Source organism: Solea solea, chromosome 1 (assembly GCF_958295425.1).
Source record: "Solea solea chromosome 1, fSolSol10.1, whole genome shotgun sequence".
Classification (NCBI taxonomy): domain Eukaryota; kingdom Metazoa; phylum Chordata; class Actinopteri; order Pleuronectiformes; family Soleidae; genus Solea; species Solea solea.
In genome coordinates, this window is record NC_081134.1 from 1403253 (window position 1) to 1426722 (window position 23470).

The following is a 23470-nucleotide window of genomic DNA, read 5'->3' on the forward strand; positions in this document are numbered from 1 at the left end:
CAGTGGGGACACAAGAAGAACAGGTATAACCCACTCACTTCATATAATTTACATACATTTGAGTAAGGTGAGAAATACCTGATCTAATAAATAAATTAATTAATAAATCGTTGACAATTAGAGGGCAAGTTAAGTAATGATCTCATTTACAATAGTTTTGATTGTTTGATTGACGGGTGCTACATAAAGAGATCTGTGTGGAGAGCTGACTCATGTTACCACATACTGTCAGTGCAGTGCCCCCCCCCCTCATGGTAGGCAGTCTAAATAGAACAGAATGGCATGTTGAGACCAGATGACGGAGCAGAAGGTCTGCTGCTACTCAGTAACATGGAGCAAGCTCTGTTCCGCCTGCAACAAGGTAGGACTACTGTGGACTTTAACCTCAGTATGTTAATAATACTGCACAGTCAGAGTTCAATTATTGACCGGGACCTGCTCTGGTTCTGCTTCTGATCTTTATCTCTGACTGGCAATTCACTATCCTTCTTTTAGGTACAGATAGGATCTGGCGATCATGCCACATTGTAGTGTATTTAATAGAGTTTGTCATGCTAAATCAATTCAAATAGTCAAAGTTATTGTTTTTATAAATCACATACTGACAGATAGCATTTAGAACCTATAGGCAAAATAAGCTTGAGCTTTTCAGTCTATTTCTTTTGTGTAGAATGCTGTTATTTAATTTATAGGAACGTGTGTTTAAAATGTGTCAACACGTTACATTTGTTTTTATTCAAAGTTACTTACAATAAGTGCTATATACTATATACTATAAACTATAGAGTGCTACTCATAAGTGAGATGTCGTCGTCGTCGTCGTCGTCGTCGTCGTCGTCGTTGACACAAATTTACTTGCATTTATTTGTGAATACCTGTGACTGAATTAAACTAACTAACTAAAAGAAAATGTGGCGTCTACATGGTCTACATTTAATAGTAAAAGGTTCTGTATATACATTATATGCTCAGTGGAGCAGTGCTTTGGGAGGAAGTTCATTTAATTTCTGTTCATTCATTGACTTTATTAGGGAACATATTCTTTTGTTGAAAATATTACAGGGAAATTTACAATCGACAATACAGATTGAACCACAGGTCTGATTTGCAGCTCTGGAAAGACATTAAAATAAATGATTAAAGACCACTCAAAACTTATCTCAAATCTCAATGTATAGCAGTCTTTTCATCCGATGCAGCACCTGAACCTTATTTAATGAAGTAAAAGTATAAAAACTGCAGCTGTGGTTATCACTATCATCATACCAGAACGCTTTGAATGAAGAAGTACTTCATGTGGTCTTAAGTGACGAAGGACACTGTGAGCATCAGTTTACTTTACCTCTAACATTTCAGCAGTTTATAAAAGCAAAGTCGACTCCGACAACATATTTGAATGTCACTAAATCATTATAGGACGACCTCAAGTGACCTATAACACATTTAAACAGCAGTTGGAGTGAGGTGTAAACGAATGATGAATCAGAACAGGATTCTGGAGGCAGATCTGAATCTGAAGTCATGCAAAGCCAGAAAAAGAACCTTGATTCATGAATGTTGAAGTTTGCTAGAAATCATGAGGTCTGAACTGAGGTAAGGTCATCTTCTTTAAAGAGTACAACGTTTACCTGGTCTTCTCCTTCAGAGACCTGCACGCCACAGTGTGTCACACCTAGTGTGACGTTTGTGAGGCGGTCGGGTGATGATGTGGTGTTGCGTCATTAAAAATGAAATTGGGTGGATTCACTATCTGTGAGGGATTCGTGACTCAAGTCACGTACAAAGGTCTCCTTGAAGAAAAGGTCTGGAGAAGTCAGTGCTTCATGTCACACTGTCAGGTCAATCAGTCAAGCACCACACAACCTCTGGAATGTGATCAAGAGGATTGATTATTTATGTGAAGTTATTATTTATGTGATCATTTTAAACTAAACCAGTATGAGACTTACAGGATGAGACCTTTAGCAAACAGACTGAAGGCCATTTCTGCATCAGTGTGTATTTGATGATTATGTTATGGTGTTATGAGGACATGCTCCTGGTGGGTTTTAATATTCCAACAGATAAAGAAAGTAAATCTGATAAAATAGTTGCAGCGGGAGTGTCGTAATATTAGTCAGCAGGAATGTGAAAGAGTGGTAAGAGCATGCCAAGACATGTTAAAATTGTAATAAAACACCAAACATTTGTTTCTTAACTCTCTCTATGTTGAAATATAAGAATGGTGTTGTTTGAAAATGAAGTATTTTCATCATTCAATCTTTGTTTTCTGCCAAAATAAATCGTAGATATTACAATATTTAGAATGAAATGTTGTCAGCAGTTAAAAGAATAAAATAAAAATGAGTTTATTTTAAACACACCTTTCTGGAGCTGTGTGTTTTTATGCTACCTGAAACAGGTGTTTCTCTTTGGCCGGATATATCGCATCCTACTGCACATCTGGTACAAAACAGCACAGAGTGTTTCTCGTTCCAGACTGATGCAGTTGTCATTTACCTGTCACGCTCCCACAGTCTTAGAACAGAACATCTGAGAGTGCGTGGGCTTGATGGTTTTTAAAACTGGGTGGGGTCAGGTGCATTGTTGGAACGTTGATATCTTGGTTGATCAAGACAGTAACAAGTACCTGCAAATACTCATAGGTATGTGCACCTTTAAAAGCCTGCTTGTTAAGATCTGCTTGTGCAAAGTGAAACTGCACCTGTAGAAGAACATTCATCCACTCAGTGCAGCAGAGCACGTACACAAAAAAGAAAGAAAGAAAGAGGCACTTTATTGTCACCAACTGGGGCCGTGGGTTCAGTCCCCACATTAGATGGGGCATATTTTGGGCAGTGAGTTGAGACTGGAGCATCACTGGTTTAATTCTTACGACAGGTCAAGGATTGAGGTCAAGAATTGAAGAAGAAGAATTGCAACCTCGTTGGCCCCCAGGCACTGATATATGTTGCCCACTGGTTAAATGAAAAAAAAAGTCAATTTCACTATCATCAATTGGTGTGTGTATGAAAAAAAAAAAAAAGATTATTTTATTTTCAACATGAGACAATGAACATGCTTGATCTTGTGAGGGGTGAACAATTAATACGGATGTTCCCTTTCCCCAATCTTTTAAAAAAGTGTTCTGCAACTTAATGTGAATTTACAGCCAGTTTCATTAGAGTCCTGAAGGTGCAGTCTCTGGTCGTTTAGGAACATAATATATATATATAACATATATATATATATATATATAACATATATATAACATAATACATGTTAATCACAGTCTGTGACCTGACGGCACTATGTGTACTGTATGTTAACACATTTCTGTTCACGGCAGGCTTTGAGCTGCAGTTCCGTCTTGGCCCGACCCTCCAGGGTAAAGAGGTCCAGGTCTACACCAACTATCCTACTGAAGGCCATGATTATGATCGCCTGAGGTTTCATCCTCTGGACTGGGTCTATCCAAACAGACCGGAGGATGACTGTGATAAATACTGCAGACTAGACTTGACAGTGGCTGGAACTTACCAGTACTACTTCTGCTGTGGGTAAGTTGTTTTGTCGCATTATTACATTAATAGTTCATAAAATCCTCAGTCATGAATATATTGAAGTCTACATCCTGCATGTGAGACAGAAGGACCACACACATCTGAGCTGCATACACACACGGGTGGTTTTTTTCTGTTGCTGGTAAAAAACAGTTTTTAGCAACTTCACAAAGGTCTCACCAAATGAAAAGCCTGCTTAAAAGGACGATATCTAATGGATATGTTTGCCTCCTCACCTTGTTGTTAAACAACCCTCTCTGGAAACTAGGACACTTTAGTAACTATATATGCTCATTCTCCTTAACCAAAGTTCACAATGAAAATAAGTGTTTTCGCTCACAGAGACGCAGGAGCTGCTGGTTTAATGCAGGTCTGTGCAGGGAGCATTTATGTCACATGTGTAAATCTGAACAAAGAATTTCAATCAACAAAGTCACAAAATAACACATTTCAACATACTGATGGAGGCAGCAGCAGTTAAAAGTACTGTGTGCCATGACTTTAAAATGCAGATGTTTGTCTGTGGACGTCTGTATGAGAAAGTGAGTGGTTTTAATGTTTCATCTGCAAAGACAACACTACACCAACGGTCCCCAATTACTTTTCCCCAAGGGCCAAATTAAACTGTGCTAATAAATGCTCATTTATCAACGGAATGTAAACCTCTGTTGATCCGCAATCAACGAATGGCTTTTTGCTTTAGCAGTGTTCCATTAAGCATGCAAAAAAAAAAATATATATATATATATATACACATATATATACATGATATACATGTATATATGTGTATATATATATATATATATATACATATGTATATATATATACATATATATATATACATATGTATATATATATATATATATATATATATATATATATATATATATATATATATACATATGTATATATATATAATATACATGTATCCTTGGCAGGAATAAAGAGAAAGTCAGCGGTGGTTACATTGTTGTTGACCCAGTGCTCAGAGTAGGAGCCAATAATGACATCCTGCCACTGGACTGCATCAGCAGCCAAACATACCAAACTAAGAAGCTCGGCCCTCTGGACAAATGGATGGACAGGCTCAAGGTCACAAAGGAGACCGGTGAGTGTGCACAAACCAACACACACACACACACACACACACAGTCAATTTATGAATATATGCTATTAATATCATACAAGAACTGGATGGAGGATACAGATGGCAACAAAAGGGGTGAATGATAGGGATGTAATGAAGGGTGAGAGAGGGCAAAAGTGGGGAGTGGGAAAGGGGGGACACATGAGCCAGCTCCGTCCTGCAGCACAGTGAGACCAGTCTTATGCTGTAACTCTTACTCTGCGGTGATGATTTCAAAATCTATTCCGTATTGGCTCAGTGACACATAATAGTAATTAAATGCGCAATGTGCCTTTTATATTTTGCCAGGAAAGAGAAACTGCATTTTAACTGCTGGTTTTCTCACGGTGAGAATTCGTCTTGTCACCGTGTCTCTAAACAGCTGAAGACCAATCAGAGTCCTGGGAGTGAAAAACCATTGACATTGATGCATTTGTGCCAAGTCTCAGAAAGAATTGACAGCTTTTATTGACTTCACCACAACCTGGCATTAAGAGGAATAATCCAAAATTCATAAATTAGGTCTGGGAGACTCTTAAATACGACTGATGATTCTGAATTTAAAAATGCTGCTGCTATACACAAATTCACTCAAATGTGATGACTCTGTTCTGTCTAGGTTACAACATGATCCACTTTTCACCACTGCAGACTGTGCTCAGTGTATCTGGTGGTGGCTACTCCATTGTGGATCAGCTTGAGCTGAACCCTGACTTCTCACCTGATGGGAAGACCTGGACCCATGTGGGTGATCTGGTGGAGACCCTGAGAAGAGACTGGAAGATGATCTGCATCACTGATGTGATCTACAACAATACAGGTAGAGTCATGCATGAAGTACTGAGCGCCCAAACCCGAGGGCGCACACATCGAAATAGTCTGCAACAACCAGAACAACCAGAAACAGAGACCGCGAGACTGAAAATCACCAACGACAAAGAAAAGAGACTCATGATCAGGTGCTCTGAGTGACTGAGTGAGTGACTGAGTGAGTGAGTGAGTGAGGCAGACATACAGGGTGTCCATAAAGTCTCTTTACAATTTAAATTTTTTTTATTACAAAGGCAGTTGATAAGATATCGTAAGCACATTTGTTCTATTGTAATCAGTGTTTATCAAAGTTTGTAATCACATTGAAATTGTGTGTTTCACACACTGCATGTTCGTCAGTGGATTGGAAGGGACCACGTTCACCAGAGATCACTCCCTTGGACTTCTTTCTATGGGGTTTATGTTAAAGATATCGTGCATGGAACAAAGATACGCGACATTACTGACCTGAAGCAAAAGATTTCTGATCGCTACAGCGAACGTGGCAAGAAATCGAGTACCGTCTTGATGTGCTTCGTGCAACTAATGGTGCTCATATAGAGGTGTATTAAATAAAAACTTCGACAACCACTGATTATAATAAAACTAATCTGGTTAAGATATCTTATCAACTGTACATTTTTAAACCCTGTATATTCTTATGGTCTGTATTTAGTCCTGATGATCACTCAAAGCGCTTCACATTACAATCTGGGGGCGAAGAGTCTCGCCAAAGCCCCTGAAGCAGGCATAGATTTTTTGAGCTTTTTGTTAAGTGGCTAAAATATGATTTCTGAGCGCAGCCTCTCCCAGTGATGGCAGCATGTTGGACGTGAATACAGCAAAGTGTCCATTTTTTATCATTTTAATGTACTTAAAATGTCAGAACTTGAGATAATCACTTGGCTTGTAGGTTACTGTATTGGATTATAATATTATCAGTTGCATCATGACAGTATTGTATTCTTTGCCGTTTGTTATTTTTTACTGATGAGTGAAAAACGATCTTGTCTTATTTTTATCGCGGACAGTGACTTTGCTGGCGTGGAAATAAACCACAGCTGTTGGCCTTTCCTGAAGGCAGCTGTGGCTCTTGCGTCACCTTCTCAGTTTCCTCACTGACATTTAGTCTGTGTTCATGCTGCAGGTCGTGTAGACAGTTCTGTGCTGGCAACAAGTCGCACTTTGTCAGAACATGAGCGCCGTTCTTCCTATTCAGACTTGCATTTAAAAACAACTAAACAACTAAAAGCCACGATATATCACTGCAGCTTGTATTCTCATGTTCCTGTAAAGCTGGGAAAATAACTAATCTCTCATTTACTAAACTTTAAAAAAAAAACATTTCAGTCATATCACACAGGGCAAGTTGCATGGAAAGGGTGAGTGTTCTATTCTGCACAGAATAGAAAACAATAGAAAACAAGAAGAATAGAGCAAAGAACAAAACACAATATTTGAGGACAAAAAGACAGTTCCTCATCATGAGCTGTGTAAATTACAACATTAATGACAGAAACAACCAATTTAAATGAATAAATGAATGCATAACTTTCCTTTTCTCTTCCATCTGTAGCGGTTGACAGTGAATGGATCCACCTTCATCCAGAGTGCGGCTACAATCTGGTGAACTCCCCTCATTTGAAACCAGCATGGCTCCTGGACAGAGCTCTGTGGCACCTCAGTTGCGAGGTGGCTGATGGGAAATATACTGAAGCCGGCGTTCCAGCACTCATTCAAGATGAACATCACATAAATGTGAGACTTCACTGATTTCTTCACTGAACCATACATCTCATACTTGTTTATCAATAATAATATTAACCTTTGATGGTATTCAAATGGGATTATTGCTGTCAGTGACATCTGATAACTTAGTCCACACGACAGAAACTATTATAGTAGTTTGAACAATGTTTATAAATAGCAGGTCCAGGGACCCCGAGGGTTCTATGAAGAGGTCCCAGGGGGTTCCCAGAGAAAAAATAAGAAGAAATATGAATATAAATTTCATTCAAATCAAACACAAAAAGGTAATATACTTAAGAGTTAACCATGTGTTTCCTCTGTGTTTGTGTGTGTGTGTCAGGCTCTGCGTTGCATACTGTGGCAGCAGGTCTTCTCCAGGCTCAGGTTGTGGGAATTCCTGCAGGTCAGTGTGGATCCAGCAGTGGAGCAGTTCAGACAGCTGTTGCAGGATGGTGAGACAAACATGCATCATCCTTTCCATCCTTTCAACAGTTAGTTCTGATCGTGAACGTAAGAAAAGACAAAACTGACACAACAATAGTGACAAGATGTGATAATTCACACAATGCCAAATGTGACTGTATGTGGTCAGCACTGACTGCACTGGGATTTAGCTAAATGTGTGTGTCAGTGGGGAGCTGCTGATCTACTGCTGCCTTGTTTGGTGAGTTCATGTCACTCAGGTAAATCCAAATGGATGATTTTAAACACTGAAGTCACAAAATAACACACTTGCACTCACTGATGGAGGCAGAAGTGAATCAACAACATATTTTGTTTTTAGCCTTTGCTTTTACTCAGCGTTTAAGTCTTAGGCTTGAACTTGGAGTCTATATACTTCAGGTGCCTCATACAACCACACTTAAAAGCCCTGAACTACTTGTATATGTATCTATATCTATAATGAAGGTCTTATAATTCCTTTACATTCCACAAAGACGCATATGCTGATGGTCTGTGTTCGTGTTTGTGTTTGTGGACATTTGTTAATCCAGGTAGTTCACGTGTCAGGTCCAGTCCAGAGTGTAAGACGCAGTTAAATCTGGTGCAGAACCCTCAGCACCAACGCTTTGGAAACACAGTGGACATGGACTCTGCCCTGGATGTATTTACTCCCCACAGGTGCGTCTTCTTTACAACCTCACCACACTGACCTTTACTCATTACACATTTGACACGTGTCCGTTATGGAATAAACATTATAATACTGTAGAATATTATACAGTGTGTAACTATAAACCAATCACTAGCACACTGTTTACTGTCCACTTCTATTAAATGTTGGAAAAAGACATTTCAGGTTTGCTGCTCCATCTGCTTGGAGAAATGAAATCAGACTAAACCACTGCTTCACTGACTGATCTCAGGTGCATCACAGTCACATATCACATCACATATGAATCTTTCTCTTCTTTTTCAGTAACAACAGCATGAGCCCAACAGACATCCAGGATTGTTGCACCAGTTTCAGAGGACGACTGGAGGAACTCAACTCAGAGTTGTATAAAGAGACGACCAAGCGCACAGAGCAAGTGTGTTCATGTGTGAGTGCCATTTTGTTTTGAGACACATTTTTGTCAAACTCACCGTCGTTGTTCTGTCTCCTCAGGCAATTGAGAGCATTTTAAGAAGTGTAATTCATGACCGTGTCGCTGATGATGGAACTAAACTGGGTCCAGTCACAAGGAGACGCCCTCTTTGTCCCAGGTAGCCTCACCACACACAACTTAAATGTGTTAAAAGTTAAATTTGGACGGGCCCCGGTGGGGCAGGCACCTTCTCACACACCTGTGTCTACCTATGAAGGGACATCCTTTACAGCACATCATGACTTTCTATCACCAAGATGGTCATTTTCTACTCAGCACTGAATATCGTGTCCCAAAAGACACTGTCATGTAGCGGCTGAAGGAAACTTCAGAACGGTGTGATTGGAAACACAGTTGCAAGGGCAGCTTATAGAGCACTGCAGTGCTTTTCTTTAGAAACAATTAATTTTTTTGAATTTATATTTCACTTAAGAGGACACAAATGATTGGCAGTCAGTCGGGCACTTGCTCCATTATTTTATCGCACAATTACAGACACACACACACACACACACACAGCAGCCCACCCCACAGGTGAATCACAGTAGGACAGAGCAGACAATCCAAAGGGAAGACAGCACAGGAAGCAGAAATTCAACAAGGAAAAACTACAAAAGAAAACAGGAAACAAAGAAAAGAAAACCAGACACAGACAACCCAAGAAAACAAAACAACAGAAGTCTGAACAGAACAAAACCAGCAACAACCTGCTCACATCAGACCAATACGTGAATATAGATCCAGAATGTATTTTCAATCATTTAGAAATATTCATGACAGTCTGTGACTAAACCTCCTTCAGATATTTCACCTTTCCATTTGAAGAAATGACGTTTGATGAGGAAATGGAGCTAATGGAGAAGAAAGACAAGGCGCGTTACATCCTGGCTCATGATGGCGTTGTTGAGGGGAATGATGTGCAAAGGAACCTGGCTGAACCAGGTACGCAACAGTCCATGGTGCAGCCTTCAAACGAAGCAAAGGATTATTGGAACCATGAGCTCCAAAGCTATGATTTAGGAAACTGTGACAATACAACTTCTGAGTATGAAACCAGATTAAGAGCAGCACAAAAAAAGCTCAAATGAAAAATTAGAACGCCTCTCTTTGTGTATCCAAAGGCTGCAGGAGAATATAAAGGGGAAACAGTCAGTGTCCTAGTAACTGCAGGTAAAGTAATACTTAAGACCAGAGGTCAGCAGTGTGGCAGATTTGTTTACTTCTCATTTCCACAGTCAATTTTAACGCCTAAAAAACCTTGAACCCTCCTTTATTCCAGTAGATATCTGTGAAACAATACATTGCCTCATCGAGTGATTAACACCTCTGACATCAATTCAATTCTGATTTATTACAGATAACATTGAACACTTCACTTTCATACAAGTGTCTTGTAATTGACTTCCATCAGTGACACCTGCTCTCTACACCAGGCCACTGAAATCTTCTACACTGAATAGAGCGAGAACTAAGCCTTGTGTCGTGTTCTCTCAGGTTCTGAAGTCTACCTGTGGAGAAAGCTGGTCTGTCACAACAGCACTGTCAAGCTTCGTTATGGAGACAAACCAGAGGACTGTCCTTTCCTGTGGACTCGTATGAAGACATACACAGAGATTATAGCCACTGTCTTCTCTGGTTTATGTCTGGTCAACTGCCTCTCTACCCCTGTGCATGTGGCAGAGGTACGCTCCAACTCCGACTCTAAACTTACATGCTGTATATCATTCTGACATTGAGATAAGTATCATTAGATTTTTTTATTATAGATTCTTTAAAATTCCAATTTTATGAGCATTTTTTTGATATATTGCAATAGTGAGATAGTTGACAAGTATTTGAGACTAAATTCTTACTCGTGGGGTGAAAGGGTGAAAGGGTGTAATGTGAAAGGTGAGCGACACAAAGACATTGTCAAACAGCAGAATACAATACTCAATACCCATTATTGTGTGTTTTTAAACTGCTATGATGAACATTGTATGTGTTTTAATTATAATGTTTGAAATGGATTTGTTTAGCTCTTAATTTCTGCCGAACCATAACCACATTCATGTCCACGTTATTCCTCAGTAATGCCAACAGCTGTACACACGCAATTTTGTTTTAAATAAATAAATAAATAAATACATACCTTAATAAACCTAACAGACAAGTAATGAAACATCACTATGTGGTAATGTGGTTTAGTTTTTTGGAGACTGTTTTGGTTCAGGATGCACTAATACTCCCTGCAGTTAAACTCTAAATGCAGTTAAGCAAAGCAACAAGAACCAGATATCCAAATAGGGAAGTATTATACACATCCTGAAACTATATCGTCTATCTAGTGTTGATAATTATTAGGTTTTGTTTTGTTGTTGTTGTTGTTAAAATGTACATTGAAGTCTGACCTGTTTATAAGAGGAAACCCATGACTGGTGGATGGACTCCAGGTTAATTGCCGTGTGTTTTTTGTGTTGCTCTCTGTAGGCAATGCTTGCAGCAGCCAGAGCCATCAGGCCTAACCTCTATGTGATAGCTGAGCTCTTTACCAGCAGTCAGCTTATTGAGAATGTCTTTGTAAACCGCCTGGGAATCACCAGTTTGATGCGAGGTACTGACCCCCGACCCCTGCGCCACTCTGGTCACTGCTGAAACTAAATCTCTGCACTGCATCCCACATACACATTCATGACCCACAGATGAAGGATGAAAATGTGAGGATTTAGACACGACACAATCTCTAAAGACTTGCAACTGGACCTGGACCTCGACTGCAACGACTCATTCACCTGGACTTGAGTCTGACCCATGCTTTCCCACTGATCTTCAGATTTCAGACACATGTTACCTTTGCTGTGTCTTCTTGTCTTTGTGGTCTTAGCACTCTGCTCACATGTGCATGGTGTGTGGTGTGTTTGTTGTGTTTTTGGAGCTGCAGCACAAGCTTAACCCGGCACATTTATTCTGCGAGACCAGACCTGTGTGTTGTAGCTCACAGGATTATCAGCTGTAAACAGCCTCAGCTTTATGTCCATCGGCTCGAGCGATTTACTTTGATAAGAAGTAAGACTGAAGAAAAACAAGGTTAACCACAAAGTAATTTGAATTAGGAGTACAAATGCCAGATTGTACACACTTTTTTACCACGTGCTTAACAGTCCTATGAACCCTTATCAAATATTACAAGGTGTCTTGCCTGGAATCGAAGGTTAAAGTCAACATTTGGTCTCTATATTCACTGTGATATTCTGGTTGTACGTGAATAAATGAGGTGTTCACATTTACTGTGAATCTCTAGCTGGATGTGATTCTATTTGGTGCAGTGGTTAAATAAGCTGATACCTAACCTGGTACCTACGATGTTCACTGTGCACCTTTTCTATTTTTTGAATGTAAAAGTCACAAAGACCGTTTGACACAGACTTGGTCACTGAGCGTTAATCTGAGCGACTGGGAAGTTTAAGCCGCGTTTTGAATGTTTCGACATGAAACCCAGTCATCGTTACTTCCTGCCGGTTTGACCTCGTCCCTGTTTTTCTCTTCCAGACCGTGTTCTTGCTGCAGACAGTGAAAAAGAGCAATGCTGGTTGTCCTGGTTTGGTCGAGAGCCTGTTGGTGCCTTCTTCCAGCCCAACCTTCAGCCACTGATCCCTGATGTGGCTCACACCATGTTCATGGATGTCAGCCCCAGAAACCACAGACCAATCCAGGTATGTATTCACCTGTGATTAGGGCCAACATGTGGTCCTGGAGACAATTATGGTGCAGCATGCAGTTGAGCGATAGCTGATAACGTTTAGTCACTTGATGTACATTGAACCATATTGTCCTGGTTAGACCGTCCATTTTTAGAATTGGTGAAGTGTTAAACATGCACCTGTTCTTTCAGGAAGATTCAGTTTACAACTTCCTGCCCAACGCTGCTCTGGCTTCTATGGCTTGTTGTGCAACAGGGAGCAGCAGAAGACATGATGTACTGCTTCCTCATCAGGTCAGACCAAAGACACTTAAAACACCACAATGTAAAGACTCTGTCTCACGTTTGACTGCATATGGATTGTATGGTGTTTACGTATTTTAAGTTAAAGATACAGTACTCCATCTAAATAGAAGTCCACAGAGAAATGAGCTTCTAAATCTTGCAAATGAACCTGCAAATGAAACTCAATAACTGTTTCCAGTAATCCTGCCTACTGTAGCTTAAGTTATACACTTACTGGCCAAAAAAAACTTTTTACAGTAGCCGTTTATTGTTGATAGTCTTGGCAGTTGGTCTGGTCTAGGTTCAGCAACATTCTGAGGTCAGCTGACCACCTGAATATACTGAATGACCAGATTATTCCATCAATGGATTTCTTCTTCCCTGAGAGGGCAGTTCAGGGAGTGTGAGACATCGTTTTCACCACAGAGTCCAGACTCAACCCCACTGAGAATCTTTGGGATGTTCTGGAGAAGGCTCTGCGCAGTGGACTCTCTCATCATCAATACAAGATCTTTGAAAAATGAATGCAACACTCATGCAACACAAAATTAATCTTGTGACATTGCAGAAGCTTATCGACACAATGCCACAGAGAACGAGTGCCATGATCAAAGCTAAAGGTGGTCTAACAAGATATTAGAGCGTGAGCCTTTATTTTTAGTTTTTTTTGGCCAGGCAGCGTATTTGTATAACGTGCAAAACCATAGACATTTATTGTAATGTATTGAGAACCTGTCCATCTGGGAAACATAAATATTCAGAAATAATGCTCACGTTCTATCTCGTACCGTCTCATCTGTTCAGTTAGCTGCATGGATTCACCTTCAACCTCAATGATTGTGTTGCTCAGCTTTCAGAGGATCATCTGTACACCTGCTGGAACTCCGATGCTCAAACACACGAGCAGATCAACCTACAAACTGGCATTCTTGCTGCCAAACTGGCACTGAACACACTTCACCAGGAGTTGGCTGTCAAGGGCTTCAGTCAGGTGTGTTCTGTCACACACACACACACACACACACACACAGTCAATGCTATAACAATTGGATCAAAAATCAAAGTCTGAAATCCTCCCCAATCCAAATAACAGCCACAATATCATCAATAGGACGGTCCTCCAACCCTGGAGCATGACAAAAAAACAAACTGGTGAGCTGGAAGTCAGGTTCAACAATAACAAGAGAAAGGGAGAGAGGCTAAAACCAAAGGCAGGAATTGATCAATTGTGAATTTAGAGAGAAATATAAACTGAGCACACATCTTCAATTAAATCCAACGCTTAGAATTTACTTCAAAAGTGGGCACCATGCCTTTTGGAAATGTTTATTTGAATAACAGACTGTGTACTGAATCTGCATAATCTATCAAACCTGCAGCACAAAATAAAGCTCCAGCATTGGATCTCGGTTAAGCGTACATTGTCTTTTGTGGTGGTGACAAAGAGGGCAAACAAAAGGTAAGGTGAGAATTGAGGACAATTCTTCCATTCTTCATTTTTGTAGGGTTCAGGGTTGTATGTCCAAAACATGTGACTAAGCGAGGCTTCCACACTTCTTCCCAAATATCCATTGTACTTATTAAGCTGCGGTTTGACACTAAAATGATTTTATTTTATTGCTCTTTTGTGTTGTGTTTACACACCAGGGAGTGCCAAAGAAGTGTCCTTGTTTTGGTGTTCTGCATTTTCAATGAGAATAAAGCCTATCCTTTCAATGAAAGGAATGAGAGGCGAGAATGCAAGAAAGAGCGTAGACCTAGTTGGCTGATGTTCCTGCTGAGCAGAACACATCTCCTGCGTCACTGTCCTTACCGATCATATTTCAGATTAAGAGACAAAGCAGTGAAAAGAAGCAGCAGCAAGAACAAACAAACAGGTAAAACTAAGAAAATAATCAAAAGAAACACAAGAGCAGGAAGTCCATTTGCCTTGAGGTCAGCTTTTTATAGCCACTCCCACAACAACTACCTTAAGTCCTTCATCCCAGCTGCCATCAATGAAACGCCCTATGTAAGCGTTAATGGCTGTTTATCTCTGTATGTTGGCCCTGCACGCTGGATCCTCGTGTGAAGGATAACATGGTCGGATGGCTTCGTATTTGTTTCTATATACTATAAATCTGTCAAGTGTCACGGTTGGATGTGCAGGTGTATGTGGAACAGCTGTCAGAGGGAGTGATGGCAGTGAGCAGACACTGTCCCAGCACCCAGCAGTCTGTGGTCGCTGTGCTGCGGAGGCCACTCAAGAATCCGGACACAGATCATGTTCCACCTTTGTTCATACCAGGTAAACAGTGATGCAATCACATGCACATGTGTCTCTAATATTGTCCTAATCCTCAGAGGGTCTTGATCTTTACAGGTCAGGTGAAGGAGGTGCTTTTAGAGGCCCAAACCATTGTGAGCAACACCAACTCTGAAGATGAAGATGACAAAAACGTCAGAGTTCCATCCACTGTTGAGATTAAAGAACACATTCAGGTTTGTACTACAGTACCCAGTGTGTCATGAAACATACAAACACGAAATAGACTTTTTAAGGTGTTTCAAAATTCCTGCAGCTGAAGGACAGTGAGATGGTGAAGAGGGCAGACATGGTGTCAAAGCACAACACTGTTGTTCAGGAGATAGTGCTTGACAAGTTCACGCCAGGCTGCATCATCATCTTCAGGTGAGTAAGAGATCTCACTTCATGAGTAACAAGATGAATTTATGAGTGTTGTGGACAACGTGTGTCTGCTGTGGCTGGGATCCACTTGTGTTGTGTGTTCTTATACAGAGTGACTCTGGAGCCCGAGTCCCAGGAGCAGCTGGGATCTCTGAGACACCACCTGATCCAGTTCAGTCCTCGGTACCAGAGTGGTAGCCTGGCTGAAAACAGCACTCCGCTTATTCTCACCAAACCACTGATGAGGTTTGAATTCTATCATTAAAAATGACAATCGCAAATAAATACCTGTCCACCGTCACCGACAGGTCAAGCTGGTGCGTTAAAACCAGTAGAAGCTCAGCTTCAAATGATCTCTATGGAACAGCACAGGTCAGCTTTTTTCACTGCGGTGAGCGACACAGTGACTGATGAACGCAGCAAATTCCTCACTTCCAGGGAAGCTCAGCTTTTCTGGGAGTCAATGGAGCAGTGGGCGGGCATGGATGCTGATGCATGATGATTGGTGGAACTGTCTGAAAGGCGGAACCACTTTATGATTGACATATCGGTTACATTACTATTTTTGTGTTTCATTGTTTCAGAGTTACATGATTGTTGCATTTCATTTTTATCTTTAAAGGGATTCTTAATAAAGATCGATGTCATTCCTGTTGTTTTCTAAATGGTAGAATAAACTTTTTGATTTACTGAGCCTCACAAACCTTTTGCAACAGACGAAGCTCATCCTGGGTCTTTGTGTTGTTTCATGGGCTAAACCTACACACAGAATTCTGGCATTCTGTCCAAATGAAAAGTGCTATTCTCCCTCTTCTTTGTCAGCATCATGTCAAGTCTAACACTGGCAGACATGAACATCCTGCTTTACCGCTGTGATGCTGAAGAGAGGGAGGACGGAGGAGGATGTTACAGCATTCCTTCTTGGTCACCACTCAACTATGGAGGCTTACAAGGTACTAAAACAACACACAGTCATCATCATCATCATCATCAGTTTTCAGTGTCAATATTCATGACTAGTTTTTGGGTCTTAGGGCTAATGTCAGTGATGGCAGAGATTCGTCCCAAGAACAATCTGGGACATCCACTCTGTGAAAACCTGAGACAGGGAGACTGGATGCTGGACTATATCACCAACAGACTTCTGGCCAAAGGGGGAGCTGTGGCAGAGGTGAGCTAACTCCAGGGGTGGGCTGTACAGATGTGCATTGCATTCAAAAAAAGAGGTAAAAATTATAGGATCATTTCATCTCAAAAACAAGTCTGACGTCATTTATTTATTTATTTACTTGTAGAAAAATCACCTCGTTAATTCAGAAAAACAGCGTAAATCAATTAGAAAATATGAAATCTGATAACGTCTGATAACTGATAATTAAAGCTTTGCTTGTGCAGTGTTTGACACCAGATAGTATGTATAGGGTTGACTGATGTTGACCTTTGACTTGTAGGTAGGCTCTTGGTTAAAGGCGATATTTGGTTACCTGAAGCACATCCCATCCTACCTGAAACCTTGCTACTTTGACGCCATCATCCAGGGCGTCTACACCACTGCTCTGGAGGCTGCTTTCAACTTCATGTCAAGGTTTGTGCTCTTTTGTTCTCTTTGCATTATTAAGTCTTCTGCAGTCATTCACATGTATAAACCACCTGTGATGTTGAATAGTTTGGTTTATGAAAGTCACTCACTGTGTGTTTGTCATGTTTCCTTATCGTCTGCAGTTTTGTGCAAAACGGATCCAGCCTCGTTAAACAGCTGGCACTGGTTTCAGTGCAGATGTGCAGTGTGAGTCCATGTTGGGTCCCTCCCACCCTCTCTCCTCACCTAAAAGATGCCACACACTCCTCTGATGAGGTCACAAACCACGAGGACCAGCACTGTGTGTCACTGGCAGCAGGTCTGTGTTAGATAAGAAACTGTATGTATGTACATTTGTGTTTGTGTGTATATGCATACATCGTTATTTAGACAGAAACATTCACTTAAGCGATATTATAATATATTATGTACTGGGTTTTCAGCTAATGTCCCAGGGTGGTTCTACAGACGGCTAAATTAGGAGGAAATAAATCTCAATAAAAGAGTATAGAAGTACAGAAGTGACTAAATAATGTACATAAGCAAAACCACTGCTGTCTAGATATTGGAAAATATTCACTAAGTTCAGTGTCCTTCACAACTTTTTATTTGACCAATTAAATATGCTATTCCTGTTGTTATGATGTAACACAATGATCCACTTTATTGACAATACTATGTCTTTAGTATCAATGTAGAGTAGCAATAACACAGTATATTATGACACACAGGTAAATGTGTCCTGTTACATTGAAATGGACGAGAATAACAGCTGAAAACAACTCAGGTGCACATTGATAATGAGCAGATAATGGACGATAAGCAAGTTATTTATGATGTCCAACAGTTTGCACTTTGTGGACTTTCTGGTTGGCTGTGATATTAGCAGCTGTATTTCTAAAAGGCTGGTGTTGGACTGTCTGTGTCTCTGTCTCTGTCTGTATAATAAAAGACTTCAGACTTCACCAGTATGTGACTGAGAGAGGCCGTAGAGTAGTTACTACACTGTAGGCTACATAATCAAGCACATAATACTCTCATGACCAAAAAAGCTGCATCGTATGATTCAGTAGAGTGCAAATCATATAACGCTTATATGAGGGACTGAGGTGATTCATGCAGGGCCACCAATGCTCCAGTAATGTTTGCTTGTCTTTGACTTCAGGTTTTCCTCACTTCTGTGCCGGCACGTTCCGTTGTTGGGGTCGTGAGACCTTCATATCGCTGAGAGGTTTGCTCTTGCTTACTGGCAGACACCTGGAGGCTCGGTGAGTCTGAGTCTGCCACACAACTCCTCGACTACATCCACAAAAATATCTAGTATTATTTAACGAGCATCATGTTTATAGTTTACAACAGATGCTATTTCTTCCAGGTCTTAGAGTCATGACATTTACATCCTTGTCCACGACTGATTCATGTTAAATGGTTAATGAATAACAAGCACTGTGTGCAACACTTTCACCTCATCATTGGCCCAATAAAAGATTCCTCCTCCTAATTCTAACCAATACTATTCTTAGATTTTAAAGACACACATGGAAGTTTGAACATATTTGAAGAAGTAGGCACTCCTCAAACTGCTTTAGGGAGAATTTTAGCCTCTTTGAACAACGCTGATCAATAACAGGTCAAAGGACCCCAAGGGTTCTATGAAGAGGTCCCACAGGTTTCCCAGAGAAAAATAAAATGAAATGTGAATATCAATGTAATAAAAATGAAAAACAAGAAAGATAATATACTTAAGAATTAGATAGATCAAAGATACACATTTCTAATGCCAAATAAAATAAAGAGTAAGAGTAGAGTATGCATTATGCACCTTATTGTCATCAGATTTAAATTCATCACTGTTCCTGTAACATGCTGGTCTCTCTCCGCTGGACTGAGCATGATTAGTGTTCTGTTTTATTTCCACAGGAACATCATACTGACATTTGCAGGAGCTCTGTGTTATGGTCTGATCCCTAACCTGCTGGGTGAGGGCGGCAGCGCTCGATACAACAGCAGGGATGCTGTGTGGTGGTGGTTGCAAAGTATCCAGGAGTACTGCACAATGGTGCCTGATGGCATCTCCATTCTAAATTGTCAAGTCTCCAGGATTTACCCCAACACCGGAGGAGCTTCAGTAAGACTGTGTGTGTGCTGTGCTCTATAGGTGTCCTCACTGTTTACATCATACCACAAGCAAATGATAACATGAGCAATAGCAGTTTGTGTTTTAAGATTGTTGACATTGACATTGTATCATAAAGTGTATTATCCTGCATTTATAAATGATAATATAAATAATATATACAGGAAGGCATCAGTGGGTCTCCACAGGCCATGTTTTAAAATATTTCACAATTAGCAACTGTCAGTGACACAATCAAGCTGAAAAATCATATACAAGGCTTTAAAACAAAGTTTTTGAAGCTGAGTAAAAATAAAATATGTACTATTACATTTGAATTGCTAACTATAGAGTGTTTTGTTGCTTCAGGATCAGCCACTGTATGATATAATCCAGGAGGCTATGCAGAGTCACATGCAGGGAATCCAGTTCAGAGAGATCCACGCATGGCCACACTTTGATCACAACATGACTGAACAAGGTATTGCACTCTGATTTATAAAAAACTACAATATACAGTATATAGAAGTACTGCATAAGTAGCATTGTGATGGTCAGCAATGCATGCATTTGTTAAATAATGTTCATTTGGGATGAAAACTATCAGCATTATAAAATAAAAACATCTGTGACTCATCAACATGAATCTAAAATCAATATTAAAACCACATTTGTTTTAGCAGGAACAAGCAGAGGACACATGTGGTCTGTATAGCAAAACAGAAACACATGGGTGATGTCTGTTAAATCTTGGACAAACCAAGAAATCACAGGTCTTCATCCTGAGATCCTCTCGTCAGACGAGCATGGACAGATGTTTCACACCTGAGGCACTCTCTCCGTCTCTGAGACTCTCTGCTGATACTGAACTGTGTTTAATTGTAGTTACTGGCTCAGTCTTTGAGACTCTTTACTAGTTGTTACCAGTGATGGAGTAACCAGACCAATGATGGGGCCTTTATGAAGAGTTGGTGTTGGTAAAGCACACTCTCTGTCTCCCCCTCTCACAGACTGAGTTGTGTAAGACCACAGAAGAGGCGCACAAGTGTGGTTTCATTTTATTTACTGTCTCACTGTCACTAGGATTCAACGTAGAGGCAGGAGTTGACCACAGCACTGGCTTCGTCTACGGAGGAAACCGTTTCAACTGTGGAACTTGGATGAACAAGATGGGTGAAAGTGAAAGGGCACACAACAAAGGAATCCCTGCTACACCCAGGTACCTTTTCTCTAAGTAAACACTTCTTTGTCCAACATTCCATCCTATCATATTGCAAAACAGTAAACCTAGAAAGAAACCAGTCTAACCTGAAAGGATCTCCTTCTAGAAAGAATGAAAACGACCCAGTAATGTTCTCGTTTGTCAGATCTGTTGCACGGTTTGCACGATTCAAGGTTCTGCAGGTATAAAGCCGGAAGGCCTCTAGGTCTGTGTGTGTGTGTGTGTGTGTGTGGGCATTTAGGTAATTCAAGCATGACTGAGCAAAATAAAACATCCACGCACCTTGTTCAGATTACTGCATCTTTTATGTATTAGGGATGGTTCTGCAGTGGAGATAGTGGGTCTGTGTAAGTCCACTGTACGCTGGCTTATGAAGCTCCACAACAATGGGCACTTCCCCTATGCAGGAGTCAACATACACACAGAAGGTAAGTTCATTAGTGTTTGTCACATGTTAAAGGAAACACTCTGCTCAATAGTGTTCTGTTGTTAGAATCTTATCTTCCCTAAATTTAAAATGTAGCATTGAAGCAGTTCATTGTTACTGTAATATGCACCACTTTATCTGGCTTTACCTGAGACTCCCTTAATCAGGTTAATGCAATTTCTTAAAGATGACACTGGGTGGTGCTGCAGCTTGATCTACTTTGGCCTGTTTGCCTCCCTCCAGCCTGGCATTCACATTCACATTAGATCAACTGAAAAGGTTGAATGAAAGCAAATCAGTAATAAATAATAACAGCAAACAGTTTGTTTCCCTTTCTTTATTTAGTATTTCTGACCATTTAATGGCGCTTTTCCACTATCGTCTCAGCTCACCTCGGCACGGCACGGCTTAGGTTGGTTTTCCACTACAAAAATAGTACCTACTCAAAGTGGGCGGAGTCATCACTGCACGGCTGTGTGTTTACATGTGACACACACTAACATGTGACTAGTGAAATAAAGCTGCAGGGTTTGTGATCTTGTGTCGGACGTCTCTTCCTGTGACGGCGCTCTGACCAATCAGTGGCCGGCAGTCTGGCCGAGGCGAGGCAGGGCGGAGGAAACACATCAGAACTTAAAGGATGAGTGGATTTTACTGTCTCTGTGACCAGCTTTAATCCATCTCTTTGATCCTAAATGCTTGATTTCAGGACAGACATATTCTATGTCATACATGGAGTGGGATCATAAGATCCAGGAAAACTTTGAGAAGAACTTCTACATTTCCCATGATCCCCAAGACCCTGAAGAGGTACACCCAGAGCTGGTCCACAAAAGAGGCATCTACAAGGACAGTTTTGGGGCTTCCAGTCCCTGGTGTGATTACCAGCTCCGGCCTAACTTTCCTATTGCCATGGTGGTGGTAAGTAACAAGTGCTGAGCCCATTTATATTTGATTAATGTTCAGTCCAAGGTTTAGTTTCCGTCTGTGAGTTTTCATTGAAAAATAATGAAAACATTTCATTATACTGCTAAAAAAACATATACAGTGCTGTCAGCAATAACTGTGTGTTAGTACCTCATCAAACAACCTCAACAATGACTTCTAAACCATGAGACTAATTCTAATAAAACTTTTATTACACATGGGTGTGTGTGTGTGTGTGTGAGGCAGGCTCCTGAGCTGTTCACTTTGGACAGAGCTTGGGAGGCTCTAAATGTAGCTGAGCAGAAGTTGCTGGGACCTCTGGGAATGAAGACTTTGGACCCTGAGTCAGTATTAAACACTCGACCTTTACAGCAACAGATACATCGCATCACAACACGACAGAATTCCCCAAATCATTATTGACTTTAAATATATTTATCGACTAATAAAAATCCCCAATCTTTTAGTTCAGTGACAGATTTCAGTCCCGATCTGGCCTTTCCGACAATCATGGGTGCCTTCCGATTTTAGGCTGATTTGATCAGATTATCTTGCCAAATTAATGATTTTAATGTCAGTGGATGCATCAGAGTCTTCCCAATTTCAAATCCTAAGTATTAAACATGTTTAATACTTAGTCGTCTAGTCTGTGATATCTCTGGATTAAAACATTGAAAATCGATTACAAAGTTCTAATGTGTGTGGTCTCAAGTCAGATTGTGGGGCGGGGTTTACATGATGGGCCCCTCTGATAAACCTCTAATGTACAATATTTATCATCAGTTACTTCTACGTTTTCACACAAACCTAAATTAAGTTTCTATCTAAATTAAATTTCTTTGAACATTTTTCCGTAAATGGCACTCGGTTGGAGGCTGATGTGTTTCCTCTCTCTGCAGTGACATGGTGTATTGTGGAGTCTATGACAATGACTTGGATAATGATAAGTTCAATCAAGCCAAGGGCTTCAACTATCATCAGGGCCCAGTAAGCAAACAGACCACATTTCCCTCCTCGCATGTATAATGCAGCTTCTGATGAATGTTTTCTTCTCATTTTTTCAGGAGTGGTTATGGCCTCTCGGTTACTTCCTGCGTGCCAAACTTTACTTTGCTAAGAAAATGGGAAATGAGACGTATGAAACAAACATCAACCTGGTGAAAAACATTCTGTCTCGTCATGCCGTCCACTTGGAGAGGTCTGATTTCACAATTATAGATTTCTATTATGTTTATTTTATGTGTGGCAGAGTTTCACAGACTCCACAAATTCTCTGCTTCCAGGTCAACTTGGAAGGGTCTTCCCGGACTGACTAATGAGAATGGCCAGTGCTGCCCATTTAGCTGTGAAAGCCAAGCATCATCCAGTGCGACCATTCTGGAGGTCCTACATGATCTTTGACCGCTACACTGGAAACACAGTGAACACAGCAATGACGCCTGCCTACCACATTAACACAACCTAACGAGAAGCTCAATGAAATCTGTTATTTCTGTATACCTGTATCTCTGAGAGTACAGGGTCATAAGAGTCACATTTGAAAATGAACCTGTAACATGAATAAAAATTCAAGAATTTACATACAAATGCCGTTTTTATTATTATTATTATTATTATTGTTGATTCCTGAAAGAAATTTCTCAAATGCATGTAAAAAAAAATTATTTTCCATATCATAGAAATGGAATGGTGGCATCCAATAATTGCACACTTGGCAGACAATCACTTTTGAGGTATCCATACTGTAGGCT

At 40.5% G+C, this 23470-nt stretch overlaps 1 protein-coding gene across 1 annotated transcript; it reads left to right on the forward strand.

Moving 5' to 3' along the window:
• Window positions 1–266: 266 nt before the first annotated feature.
• On the forward strand, window positions 267–23306 carry LOC131468529 (glycogen debranching enzyme-like). The gene is made up of 33 exons (XM_058642900.1): window positions 267–361; window positions 3329–3539; window positions 4481–4650; window positions 5288–5488; window positions 7055–7236; window positions 7568–7679; window positions 8223–8349; window positions 8648–8759; window positions 8837–8934; window positions 9619–9758; window positions 10311–10498; window positions 11286–11409; window positions 12345–12508; window positions 12688–12789; window positions 13631–13771; window positions 14929–15067; window positions 15143–15261; window positions 15342–15451; window positions 15560–15694; window positions 16271–16401; window positions 16483–16619; window positions 16900–17033; window positions 17171–17346; window positions 18193–18295; window positions 18948–19155; window positions 19513–19624; window positions 20227–20362; window positions 20681–20793; window positions 21502–21713; window positions 21966–22063; window positions 22619–22706; window positions 22784–22917; window positions 23003–23306. Exons 1-33 carry the CDS (start codon window positions 283–285, stop codon window positions 23118–23120), a joined length of 4554 nt encoding a protein of 1517 aa, XP_058498883.1. The 5' UTR covers window positions 267–282; the 3' UTR covers window positions 23121–23306.
• The last annotated feature ends 164 nt before the right edge of the window (window positions 23307–23470 follow it).

Coding starts and splice junctions, on each gene's coding strand:
- LOC131468529 (XM_058642900.1), top strand. CDS start 283: ATGTTGAGACCAGATGACGGAGCAGAAGGTCTGCTGCTACTCAGTAAC. Junction 4,651..5,287: donor CAAGGTCACAAAGGAGACCG/GTGAGTGTGCAC, acceptor TGTTCTGTCTAG/GTTACAACATGATCCACTTT. Junction 17,347..18,192: donor CTGTGTGTCACTGGCAGCAG/GTCTGTGTTAGA, acceptor CTTTGACTTCAG/GTTTTCCTCACTTCTGTGCC.